Source organism: Trichechus manatus, unplaced genomic scaffold (genome assembly GCF_000243295.1).
Source record: "Trichechus manatus latirostris isolate Lorelei unplaced genomic scaffold, TriManLat1.0 scaffold00018, whole genome shotgun sequence".
NCBI lineage: Eukaryota > Metazoa > Chordata > Mammalia > Sirenia > Trichechidae > Trichechus > Trichechus manatus.
This window is the reverse complement of record NW_004443954.1, coordinates 23,585,442-23,597,427: the sequence shown is the minus strand read 5'-3', so window position 1 is coordinate 23,597,427 and position 11,986 is coordinate 23,585,442. Positions and strand designations below refer to the sequence as shown.

At 34.9% G+C, this 11,986-nt stretch overlaps 1 protein-coding gene across 5 annotated transcripts; it reads right to left on the bottom strand.

Annotated features, from left to right (window-relative positions):
- Positions 1-205: 205 nt before the first annotated feature.
- PLAG1 (PLAG1 zinc finger) lies at positions 206-11,395 on the bottom strand. 5 transcript variants are annotated; one of them, XR_002823363.1, is made up of 5 exons: positions 10,299-11,395; positions 7,384-7,742; positions 5,550-6,836; positions 3,808-3,858; positions 206-1,730 (listed from the first exon to the last, which is right to left on the bottom strand). XR_002823363.1 is itself a non-coding variant. In XM_023727790.1 (4 exons), exons 2-3 carry the CDS (start codon positions 7,623-7,625, stop codon positions 5,579-5,581), a joined length of 1,500 nt encoding a protein of 499 aa, XP_023583558.1. In that variant the 5' UTR covers positions 7,626-7,742; positions 10,299-11,395; the 3' UTR covers positions 206-1,730; positions 5,550-5,578. The 5 variants fall into 5 exon arrangements, 4 of the variants coding, with proteins under 4 accessions (XP_023583558.1, XP_023583561.1, XP_023583560.1 ...); XM_023727790.1 differs by lacking the exon at positions 3,808-3,858; XM_023727791.1 differs by lacking the exon at positions 206-1,730 and having other exon boundaries at positions 3,521-3,858.
- Positions 11,396-11,986: the final 591 nt, after the last annotated feature.

The following is an 11,986-nucleotide window of genomic DNA, read 5'->3' as shown; positions in this document are numbered from 1 at the left end:
AACTCACTTGGATTAAAGGTTTGATGTATCATCTATTGACTAACTTCTTCTATTTACAATTTCTATCCTTCCTGTAAAAGTACCAAAGTTTCAAACAAAAGAAACCTAGAACTTTACATTTCATTTCAACAACAAAGTATTGTCCTAGAGCCAGCTATTAGAATCTTATCTTTACCAAATGAGAAAATATTTAAAATCTGGAGTGAAGAAGAAATGTTATCCCAAATAGAAAATTATCATCTATTAAAATTTCAGGAAGATCTACATTATCTAAGCCATTCTATAATTTTATTCATATATTTTGTGGAATTCACATATTTTTTTTCTTACAGCAAATATAACACTGTAGGCCACAAGAAGCTGCAGTACTCTTGTTTAATTAGCAGCAAATTAATATTTTATATCTGGGTATCTGGACAATAAATAGCCTGCTCTTTTGGGATGTGAATGGTTAAAATGTATGTAGTATCACTGCAGCTTCATAATGTGATTGCTATTTTACAGAGCTTATACACACAAAAAAATATGATCTTTGTCTATATTTTATACAAATACAACAGTAGTTTGTGAATACATTTTAAGTACATGATATACATGATAAGCCACTTGATTTCCCAATATCACAGAATAGCTATTTTAAATGCAATAAAAATATACAAAATTCAGCCTGGAATGCACTTTTTTTTTTCTTTTCTATTTTGACTCAAAACTTTATCATTAGAACATTTTTAGAGTACTAGTCCAAACGCTTTTTCATTAGCTAAAAATACAATTTCAGCAGTCCAGCTTATGCTCGGGCATGTTGCAATCCGTTTCCTGATGGACTCCCAGTTTTTATTAAATTCAAAGGGCTATTAGTGACATACAGCATGTTCTTCACTCCACACCAGATCATAGAGCCCGTTTTTCACTTTCAGTTCAGTCACCTTGTGGACAAAAGCTGGGTTTGTTCTGGTAAATTTGCATGTCCAAGATTTCCTTTTGCAAGTGCACATGAATACATTGTGGTGGTGCAAGTTTGTTAATGACAAAATAAGTCACAGTATAAAAATATATTGTACACTTTTACACCTAATGTAGTCCTTTTTCTGTGGATTAAAAAAAAAAATACAACCATACAAGACAGAGAAGTTTGTAGCACCATGAAGAGTTGTATCCCAAGTTACATTAGCAGCACAATGCAACATAATATAGAAGGAGTGTTTCTGAGAAGATAAACATTCATTCTGGTTCATCTGTACCACTGAAGCTTATACGACAAAGTGTTTTATACATTAGCAATAGTTCTGTGTCATTTCTAGAGCTAGGTAACTTATCAAGACACTGCCTTCCATCCTCTGAGAGTTGATAATGTTGTTGAAGGGCCGAAGGGTGAGCTAAGTGTGCCTTTACCAATGTAGGTAGTAGTATCTTGTTTCATATGATCAAAAAAGAGCTCTGTATGGATCACATGTGTAGTGCAAAACTACACAACACAATTTTATGTAGATCTATGTAAGATTATCTGTGTTGCAGGCATGCTGCTGACAGTGAGAGAAAAACAAGACAAATTCAGCTTTAGGCACTCACCTGTCAGAGACAGCAGTGTGCCATTGCTAATGATGAATATTCAGCATTTAAAAGATCTCCTCCAACTTCATATGGATCTCAGTAGGCTAGAAGCAACTTGGGTGAACTGGTATATTTTAACTTACGTACTTGGAAGACAGTGTGTTTTGAGACACGTAAACCTTGTAAAAAAAAAAACCATTGTAAAACCTTATGAAAAGACACACACTGATTCTGTGCAATATAGCAAATTGATAAGAAAACACTGTAAAAATGTACCTGTTTAAAATACCATCTGCCATTTTTGTACACAAAGCATTATATATCAAAGGCCTACATATATATCATCTAATGGCACTTGAAACAAATTATAAGTCTTAAAAGGCATAACCTATAAGAAAAGTTTTTGTAAAGGTTTAGATTCATTTTGAAAGTGCTATATCTTGTAATACATGTAATATAGAGGTTGACCAAGCTCTATTAAAAAAAAATATTGGCCTATAATATGAGTATTGCTCACTAGATGAATGATCCTGAAAATATGTACTCTTTAACATTCATTATTAGCTTAATAAAGCAATCAGCTCTGGCTCATGTTTCAGTCAGTATATGGTTTTTAAAAACCGCTACTGTCAAATTAACACAATGTATCACTATATCCCACAAATGTCTAAGAATAATAAAGCACAAGCAACAAATAGGCAAAAATACATAGCTTGAAAGGAACAGTAAATAAAACTTAAAAGTTGCACAGAGTGGTGCACAATCAGCCAGGACAACTGAAGTTTAAAAAATTGAACTTGGTAATAGGATTTTAAAATTAAAGTTTTAACAGTGACCAATAACTATTAAGATAATATTTGTATACATGAATTGTTAATATTGCTTACAGTGCCAAGAGCCTTCCACACTCACACTTCCATGTCTGATGACCTAATGTGGACACACAAGTGGAAGTTCAAACTGAATGAGGTTCAATATCTTGTCTGAGGTCCCAATTCTAAACTAGTTTTTATTGAATGATAATCCCTTTTTTACCAAGCTAAGGCACTACCAAAAATTTCAAGGGTGATGATTCTGGCCACTGGAGCATGAAAACAGCATTGGTAATAATTATTTTTAGTCACATCTAGTTGACATAACAACGGGGGGGGGGGAGCCAATTCTCTCTCATGTCCTTGTTAGAACATTGTGCAATTAAAATGAGTCTGCCTCATCTTTAATAGAAATTCTTTCAAGAAGGGTTTAGTTTAGTGACCACTACAGTCAATTTAAAAAAAAAAATTAGCTGAGTTCACTCTTATTTTGAAGTGTTGTTTCAAGTTTGTGGGGCAGCAATAGGCAAAGAGGTGAATGTATGAAAATTAAAGACTCCACACTTTTAACACTGATGCCCTGAAAGATGTGCCTCCAACTATTTAATTCCATTCAGGGTGAGAATTAAGCTTTAAAAAAATTACATATATATACATATATATGTATATATACATAGATACATATATATATATTTTTTTTTTTTCCCGTCATCATTCTCCATTTCCTAAATGCTTTATTTAATAAATCCTGGTACTTTAAAAAAAATTACCAGTGAAATACAGCCTACTAAGGCCAATGTCTCAGTTCATTAATTTGACTTCTGTTTAAGAAAATTTTAGACAGAATAAAGCAGTGTCTTTCACACTTGCTATTTTTTTTAATTTTAAAAATAAGTTTTCTATATATTTGTGCTCTGTCACCAAACATCTTTTATCTTTTTTTTTTTTTTTAATGGTGATTAAAGCAATATTGAACACTAATCATTCAACTAAAGATTCAGGTAAGCAATCTGTTTCACAGAAACTAAAGGAAGCTGTAATGAAGCAGAGCTAAATGTCTACTTTCAGATCAAATATTCTCCTAACCAAAAGCTTAGGAGCAGTTTGAAAAATTTAAAAATGTATTTCCTTATTAATATATATAATTTTAATGCCTTTGGAACACAATTTTCATTATAAAATGTAATTTTTCATAATAAAATTTAAATACTTACGTATAAAAACTACTGCTCCTAGGATTAAAAAAAAATTAGGAGCATGATAAAATATCAGGAGCCAAAACTCCTTGAGAGCAATTTTGATTCTATGAAGTGCGATACATACGTGTGTGTATATATAATATATATAGTGAAACTCCCATTTACATTATTACAATTTACATTTCTCCACAAATTATACTATCCCCAAATCTTTTAAATAATGTATTATATTCAGTAATACGCACTCATTTTTAGAAATTCTTGGTAAACATCTCAATCTGCAGTGATTATTGGCCCTATAAAAGAAAAAAAAAAAAGCTTCCATATAAGGCTAATGAGTGCTCAGAAATATTTTTCTTTCTTGTTTTCTTTTTTAAAGAGATATATACTCTTCGATAAATTTCCTCCCCACCCCTACCCTGACAGACAGGGTCCTAAAATAAGGTGTTAATAAGTGCTTAATAGATATGTTTCTTAGGTTGATGTACATACTGACACTTAGAAAAGCTATAATAATTTGACCTTTGAGAAGATTATGGCAGTTGTCTAACATGAAGAAAGCCCATAATAACCATTTTATTCAGTGAACAAAATATTCTTGATGGTTATTTTTACATTAACTAAGATGCTGCTTGTTTTACTTTGTCTCCCCCTACAAATTCAGCTTATTTGCAAAATTTTCCCCATTTCCCAGAGATGTGTAAAAGTGGGGTTTTACTGTATATATTTTTAGTCATTTAAAATTTTGTGGTAATTCCTCAAGTAGTCTCCAAATGCATTTAACTTCAAATTCTCCATCCAAAAATTACAAGGACAGATGAATTAACACTGAATAAGAAAGATACCATGGGGAAGGGCTGTTGTTTTTATTTTCTGCTTTTGGCTATTAAGGGAATGCAAAGTTTATTAGATTCAGCAGGAAGCGATGTAAGCAATATGCTTTCACTTTTTCTCTGAAGAGCCCAGCTTTAAAACCTACCAACAGGAGACGTAATTCCTAGCAAGTCTCCAAGTTCAACTGTCTGATTCGCATCTATGTTACTGCTTAGGTGTCTATCGCATGATATGAGCAGAGACAAACACATCCAACCCCTGTAGTTCCACCCTGGCTCTCAGATTCCTAACTGTTGACTGACAATCAAATATAAAATTTCTATCTGCACTCAACCAACCCTTTGGCTGTGGAAGGTGGAAAAGATTAGAGAGTGCTACATATTGACTCTGAAGACTCCAATGTCATACACTATTAATATTATTAAATGGAAAGATGGCAAGTTAAGAAGGTTGAAATGTGGCAAAATAGCCTGTGTACTAAATTAAGGTCAACTATTAAGTAGAATGGAATGCCGTGTCACCTTACTAGAAGTCTCATTTTTTTTCCTATAAATACTGGTGCTTTGTGTTTAGGTTTATCTTTTCCTTATGTGCTCATAATAAGGATGGCAAATATTTTAGCCAGACAATAGCAAGTCTTCCAAATATACTGACCTGAAATTACGATATACCTAAGAAAATTTGTTATCGCCTCAAACTGGATTCTTACTTCATCTGAAACATTGAATCAATTTAGAGACTAGTAAAAATTTAAAAACTCTCTGGTTGTTCATTGAAATTTTATAAAATTTACATTCTTTGTAAAATTTTTAAATGAGCCAAATGTCAAAAGGTAGCGCCATCGTTCTTGGACAAAAATAACAATTTTAAGGTCTAAATGTAATTTGAACATGGAATTTATCGAACTTTACTAATAATAATGGCTTTCCTATATGAAAAAAAATAAAAAGACCTTGAACTATGACAATTGGCAGTGAATTAGGACAAAATCCCTAGGTAAACATAACTGAACACAAATGGTTCTGTTAAAAAGCTAGTTTCTATTTCATACTGGCTTAATGAAAATTGGTACTATACAAAAGCAGAAATTTTTATACTGTCTTAAAGTAGGCACTAAAATAAAAATGGTCATCTAAGGCAGGGCTACACATACACTTTTGTGATAAATCCACGTCTGGGATCCTACTGGAAAGCCTGATGGAAACGTGGCAGGGTGGTGCTTGTGCTTAAGCTACTGGTGAAGGCTGCAGACAGAGAGTGCAGAGATCCAAGACCTATAGTGCTGGCCGGATCCTGCAGATCCTGTGTCTGTGGGGGCAGCTGAGACACAGAAGAATGTGCTTCTTCCTGGGAATAACTCATTCCAAGGCTCCCCACTGATATAGGATTATAGGGCGGACCATTTAATGGTATGAAATTAAACAACTGAGAAAAATCCAACGCTGGCGTGTTGAGGGGATCACCAATAGAAATGGAGCTTTTTGACAGGGAGAGCTCCCCTGCGCCATCATCTAGGGGTCCGATTTGAGGATCTAATCCAAGTTTAGATGACGATGCTTGGGAATCCTGGGACGAAGAGGGCACGCCGCCTTGTAACTCCATCAGGTAACTCTCAATTTCCCCCTTTAATGGCTGTTCTTTTTCAGGAATAGAAATTGCGTATGAGGTAGAACTGAAGGGATATTTGAAAGAAAGGTGATGAGAAGGATGAACAGCATCCATGTCTATTGGGCATGTCATTCCCAAAGGTAAAGTTGTGATCATTTGGTGGGCAGATCCCGAATTCTGCATGGACTGAAACGGAGTGTTGTAGAGGTTTAACTGCAAAGTGTTTGTGAATGGCTTTGATAACAGTTCGCTGGAAGGTAAGGACATCACTGGAAGTAGCTCATCTTTTATAGGCACAGAAACATTGCAGGTGAATGGATCGAGAAAATCCACGGGTTCTGTTTTGACTTTCAGAAGTTCTTGATTGTGACTCTTTTTCATATGTCGAGTCAGGTGGTCCTTCCGTCCAAATCTCTGTGCACAGTACTGACAGAGGAAGTCCTTTCTTCCAGTGTGCACTACCATGTGCCGGCGGACATCCTTTCGGGTGTAGAACCGGCGGTCACAATGCTCGCACTGGTGCTTCTTTTCTTTAACCCCTCCGGACGACTTGCCCGCATGAGACTTAAGGTGCTCCAGAAGCACTCCTGTACTTTCAAAAGTCTGCAAACACACCTTGCAGGTGAGGTCACCACTCGTTGCAGCATGCAAGGCCAAGTGACGCTTAAACCCCAGCTTGGTATTATAGTTCTTGCCACATTCTTCACACTTAAATGTCTCTTTGTTAGGGTCGTGTGTATGTAGGTGATTCTTCAGATGATCTTTTCGGTGAAACATTTTCTCACAATAATTACACTTGTGCGTTTTTTCAGGAGAATGAGTAGCCATGTGCCTTTAAACACAGACATATTCTGTAAGTAATTATTATGACAAAAATGGCAATGTATGCACTTTTCAAATGGAAGCTAAACTACTATGCTAGAACAGAATTCCCTTAATAACGGAAACTTTTTAACTTACAATATACCACAAGGATTGTTAACGTACCTAAACATTGCAAAACCTGAGCCATTTAAGTTGCCACTTCAGTTTTCGATGGTTTTTATCTATCGTTACAAAAGCAAGTGTGCAAGACTGAATATACTCACGCAAATGTCCATAACCACAAATTCTCAGTCCCTACCCTCTTCTTGTAGTAACTTCTTTGTACAAATGGAAATTCTACTCTCATTAAGCATTTTATTTAAAAAAAATTCAAAGAAACTAACACAGAAAAGCAGGTGGTTTAGAATACTAAAAACTAGCCAATGTCTAACTACTTAACATTTCCTCTCTGCAAATCAACTAAAAAATGTGTATACAAATACATACGTTTACCATGGCTTAAAATGGCCAACATAAAAGAAAATATAATCTGAAAGACAAATAGAGTTGAATACCTTTGTAATTTGTACTTAGAAACAAAGGCCTTGGTGCAGTCTTGTTGTATGCACTTGTAGGGCCTCTCTCCTGTGTGAGAGTAGGAGTGAACCTTTAATTTCTCAACACTGTTAAAGGCCTTGTCACACAGTTGGCAAGGAAAGTTTTTTCTTGGTTTGGTTTCACCACGCTTACGTTTCCCTGAAGGGACTTTCTGGGTATCTCTCACTTCTGACAAGTCACCAGGAATGACAGTGGCCATCGCAGCCTAAACCAGGCCTTCTTGTTGGACACTTGGGAACTGCCCAACTCCACTAAATGATTTAGCTTTAGGTGGCTTCTCAAGTTTCATGTGGTCGTAAAAGAAAGCAAAAAGGGACTGGAAAAAAAAAATAAGAAACAACTAGTTTGTAACTAAACTTAATTTTTAAAAATTTTATTTGCTATGTGATGCTTTTGAATTAAAAAAGAAATCATAAAACTGATTCAGCTGGTCTGATGTAATATCTGTAGGTTTCTTTAAACTTGTCAAAATACACATAAATGCATTGCTCAGAATGAACAGTTCACACATACTCCAAAATTGCACCTGACAGATGTTGTACTTTGTGATAGCAGTAGTGACTTAGGGGATGCTCAGGAAACATCAAAACTCAACACTAAAAGTGGCATCATTGAACTTCAATTTTCACAAGGGATTAGAAAACATAAATCTGACTAAAACCAAAAAATGTTTCAGCAAATATTTAAATGTCTAAAATCATTTTAATTAGAGTATGTCAGTTCTAATCATACTCTGCACTATGGGAAAATACAGATGAGCAACTGAAAACTCTTTTAGGCACCTTGTGAACTGATTAGCCCAAGGAAGGAGTTCTTAATGCATTGACACAAGAGGCCTGAAAGAGTTGAATACACCACCCAAACTGAAAATTTACCCTTTATACAGTGTCACCACACCCAGAGGGTTTTGTGAGTGCCAAGTGTACGAAGGGTTTATCTTTATAAGAAATATGCATTCTTGAAATGGTAAAACCTTTTGATGTTATATTAGGTGAGGATCATGGCTCCTTGTCGTTTTGGGGGAAGGATTTGCTTGAAGTAATTTTCCTCAACATTCTTCACGTTACAGAAGATGATTATGTTCACCGGGCTCGCTAAGCTTACTTGATAAGCCAGAGCCTTAAGGCCTCCCCAAGAGCTAAGGTAATCAGGGTTCTGACACACCTACCAACCCCCATGCTACACTTGAGTTGGGAGTTCTGGCTTAAAGCACAATATCTATGCAAGAACACATCATTACAGAGGTGTTTCGGATTGGTAAAAAGGTGTGTCAGAGTTTCAATTCATTATCGGTGCTGTGAGAAAGAATGAAATGTAAACAGAATGCTTTTTTAAACAAAAATTTTAAAATTGAATCGAACTCTGAAAATTCTCAGACAAGAGATAGTTTTATCAACTTTCTCAGAATAAGAAAACCAACTCCCCAAAGATCCAACTGATAGAAGAGTTAAGGCTCCTCAAGACTTGTCTAGTAGTGCACTTTTAAGAGACCACAGAAATGATAATATTTGAAACCTCTTTAAAAATATCTGATTTTTAAATTGAAAACTGGTACCAACTGCTATAAAATCAATTGGATTTTTCACCATATTTTATACTTAGAAAAAAAAACAACTCAACTTCTTTATATCACTTGTGGTTTGCATTAGACTGACACTTGCCTTCACAAGCTAGGTCTGTTATACTGACTTTCACAGATTCCATTTAAACTTTTCCAGGGGTCTAAACGTGCTGGACTACTAACCAAAAGGCTGGCAGTTTGAACCTACCCAGAGGCCCTCAGAAGACAGGCCTAATGATCTGCTTCCGATAGGTCACAGACTTGAAAACCCTATGCAGCAGTTCTAGTTTGCACGCACGGGGTCGCCATGAGTCGGAACTGACTGGATGGCAACTAACAACAACAAACCAACCCTTTAAATTATCTACATTTTTGTAAAATTAAGTGTATATTACAATAGGTCCTCCTATAGTGCTTTAATGTAGAAGTTGTCACTAAACAGGCAAAATAGAGCAATTATCCACTCATTAGTGAGGCAGTAAATAAAACGTACAGATAAGTTAATCAGTATTTGTTTCAATTATGCTTTCTTCTTCAGTAGGTAAAGGCATGGCCTTTGTACTGTTAAAATTATCTAAACACTCCCTTTCTAGTTTAAAGGTGGTATTAACACAATTAATGCAACTCCCTGCCTCCCTCAGAAATACCTAAACAGCAATTCCACTATTGCCAGTAATGACATTAACCTGGTAGAAAGCATTCTGCAAAGGCAGGAAAAAAATTAATTTTGGTGATTTCATTTCCTAACATGATCCTTTTATTCACCTATTTAGCACATTGTGGGAAACAAACTGACACGTTTTTCAATTGCAAAATCAACACAAAATACAGTTTCTAAGGCCCTGTAGATAAGTAATATCTGAAAATATTTCAAAGACTGGTCATATTTGTCATTGTGTTACAAGATCCAACCATAATGGCAGAGAATTCCAGCTGAAAAAAATGTACGAAAAGTGCACCATGAAACAATATACAAACACTTGATTACATTAAAACTGATGATACTCAATATGGAGTAACAAATGAATACTGTTACCTTTGGATGTACATACTGAGCAATGAAGAATTGCACGGATTTCAAATATTACACTTTTCTGAGACCAGCTGAAATTTTTTCATGGCTAATAGTATCTTTTTATCTTTATATATATGAAGCTCAAATTAGTTATCATAGGTGCTTTTAAAACTGCAGGATAAATATAAGGTTGAGCGTTCAACATCTAACAAGAGACTACATTCATAATATGCATATCAATCAAACACTTTAAAGGCACATACACAGAATTGCAGTGATTTCTGTTCAATGCATACCGGATGGCAGGTGGAAAATGTCTCAGACTTTGATCTTAGCCAGTCCCATTGACTCTTTGTGGAAGAGAGCAGAATCCAATCCTTCCCATTTTGGCCAATCTGGGAAACAAAACATAAGAATGGACTATACTCTAAATGGAACGAGTGTGTAAATGATGGAAAATAAAGGATAAAAGAATTGCAATTCCATGGCACATGCTTACATTCCATATTCTGCTGATGAGTCATGCATTAATTTTCACCAACTGCATATTTTTATTAGTTCTAAGCACATTTACATGACCAAACAGATGCAGAAATAAAAAGTAAAATAGTATTACCTAGATAAATGGCAATTTGTGATGCTGAATGACTCCCCACTTCTTTCCCAAATTCAATTTATTTATTTTTTAAAATCTAACTTGCCTACTAAGAGAAATGAGTGTTAGGATTACTGTTTGTAAACCTGATCAAAACGTCATTAAGCTCAATAATGTTAAGGAGGAGACAAACAGTTCTCTCTCAGACTGCATCTGGAACCTCACCAGAAAACAACAGAATCCTGATGGAAGTACTCACGCCCACACTGCACGCGCTTGTGCAACTCGGGCTTCTCGGAGCCTCACTTTTGTTACCTGCAATACCTGCCAATTTATTTTTCAGAATGCAGCAAGTACTGCTGAAATGTAACAACCACTCAGTACTCTTCTGATTTCAAAAACATGCAAAGGAAATTAAGTATAGGTTTGTGATAGGAGAAGGGGGTGTTAGGAAGAAATCATCATTTGGTTTAAGAGATCATTGTTGGAAAATGTTAAACTAGCTTAAAAATGCCTATTAACAGCATGTTCTTTAGTAGACTAAAACACACATAGAAAATCTATTAATAACTCTTTTTAAAAAATAATTCTTGATTCTATAAGTAAATGAGAAGAATACTGGTCAAAAGGCAGAAAAAATCGAGACCTATCTGTTACAGAGATGACAGGGCATAGATAAACTCTGAATATCTTAAAGATGAACTATTCAGAAATCATGATTATAAGAACTTGAGATATATATCCCATTGCCATCTAGTCAATTCCAACTCATATCGACCCTATAGGACAGAGTAAAACTGTTCCATAGGGGTTCCAAGGCTGTAAATCTTTACAGAAGAAGACTGCTACATCTTTCTGGAGGCTGGTGGATTTGAACCGCTGCCCTTTCAGTTAGCAGCCAAGCACTTAACCATTGCATCACTAGGGCTCCTATACAAATATATATATGTATGTGTATACATATACACACATACATATATTTATATCAAATAGTTAAAATAACAAAAGGATTTGTAAATGACAGGTTAAATAAAAACAACTTCAAAGTTCTAAACAGAAATCTAAGAATTTCCCCTGAAATCTAATCTTCACATTTGATGATGCATAAATATTTAATAGAGGACATTCAAGCATCATTAAAAAATACTAATGGGTATATTTGAAAGCAGTAGCATTATTCTCATATTTTAAAGGAAAAGAAAAATAAAAATTTAGACCAATAAAAGATATTTAAAAAGTTAAAACAAAAGCTCCATTCTTTTGTAAAGCACAAGGCATGCATAAACGTAAGAACTGAATTCTGCACATCAAAGTTGCAAAACAATGAAATCAACTTTGTAAATACTTACTTGCCCAGGGCACATAATGAGTTTTGGGTAGGGTTAATTA

Bases quoted from the DNA above. Each gene is read 5' to 3' on its own strand.
- PLAG1 (XM_023727790.1), bottom strand. From the start codon at position 7,625: ATGGCCACTGTCATTCCTGGTGACTTGTCAGAAGTGAGAGATACCCAG. The intron at 6,837-7,383 runs GTATTCAACTCT...CTGTGTTTAAAG, and splicing joins TCTAAGTACAAATTACAAAG to GCACATGGCTACTCATTCTC.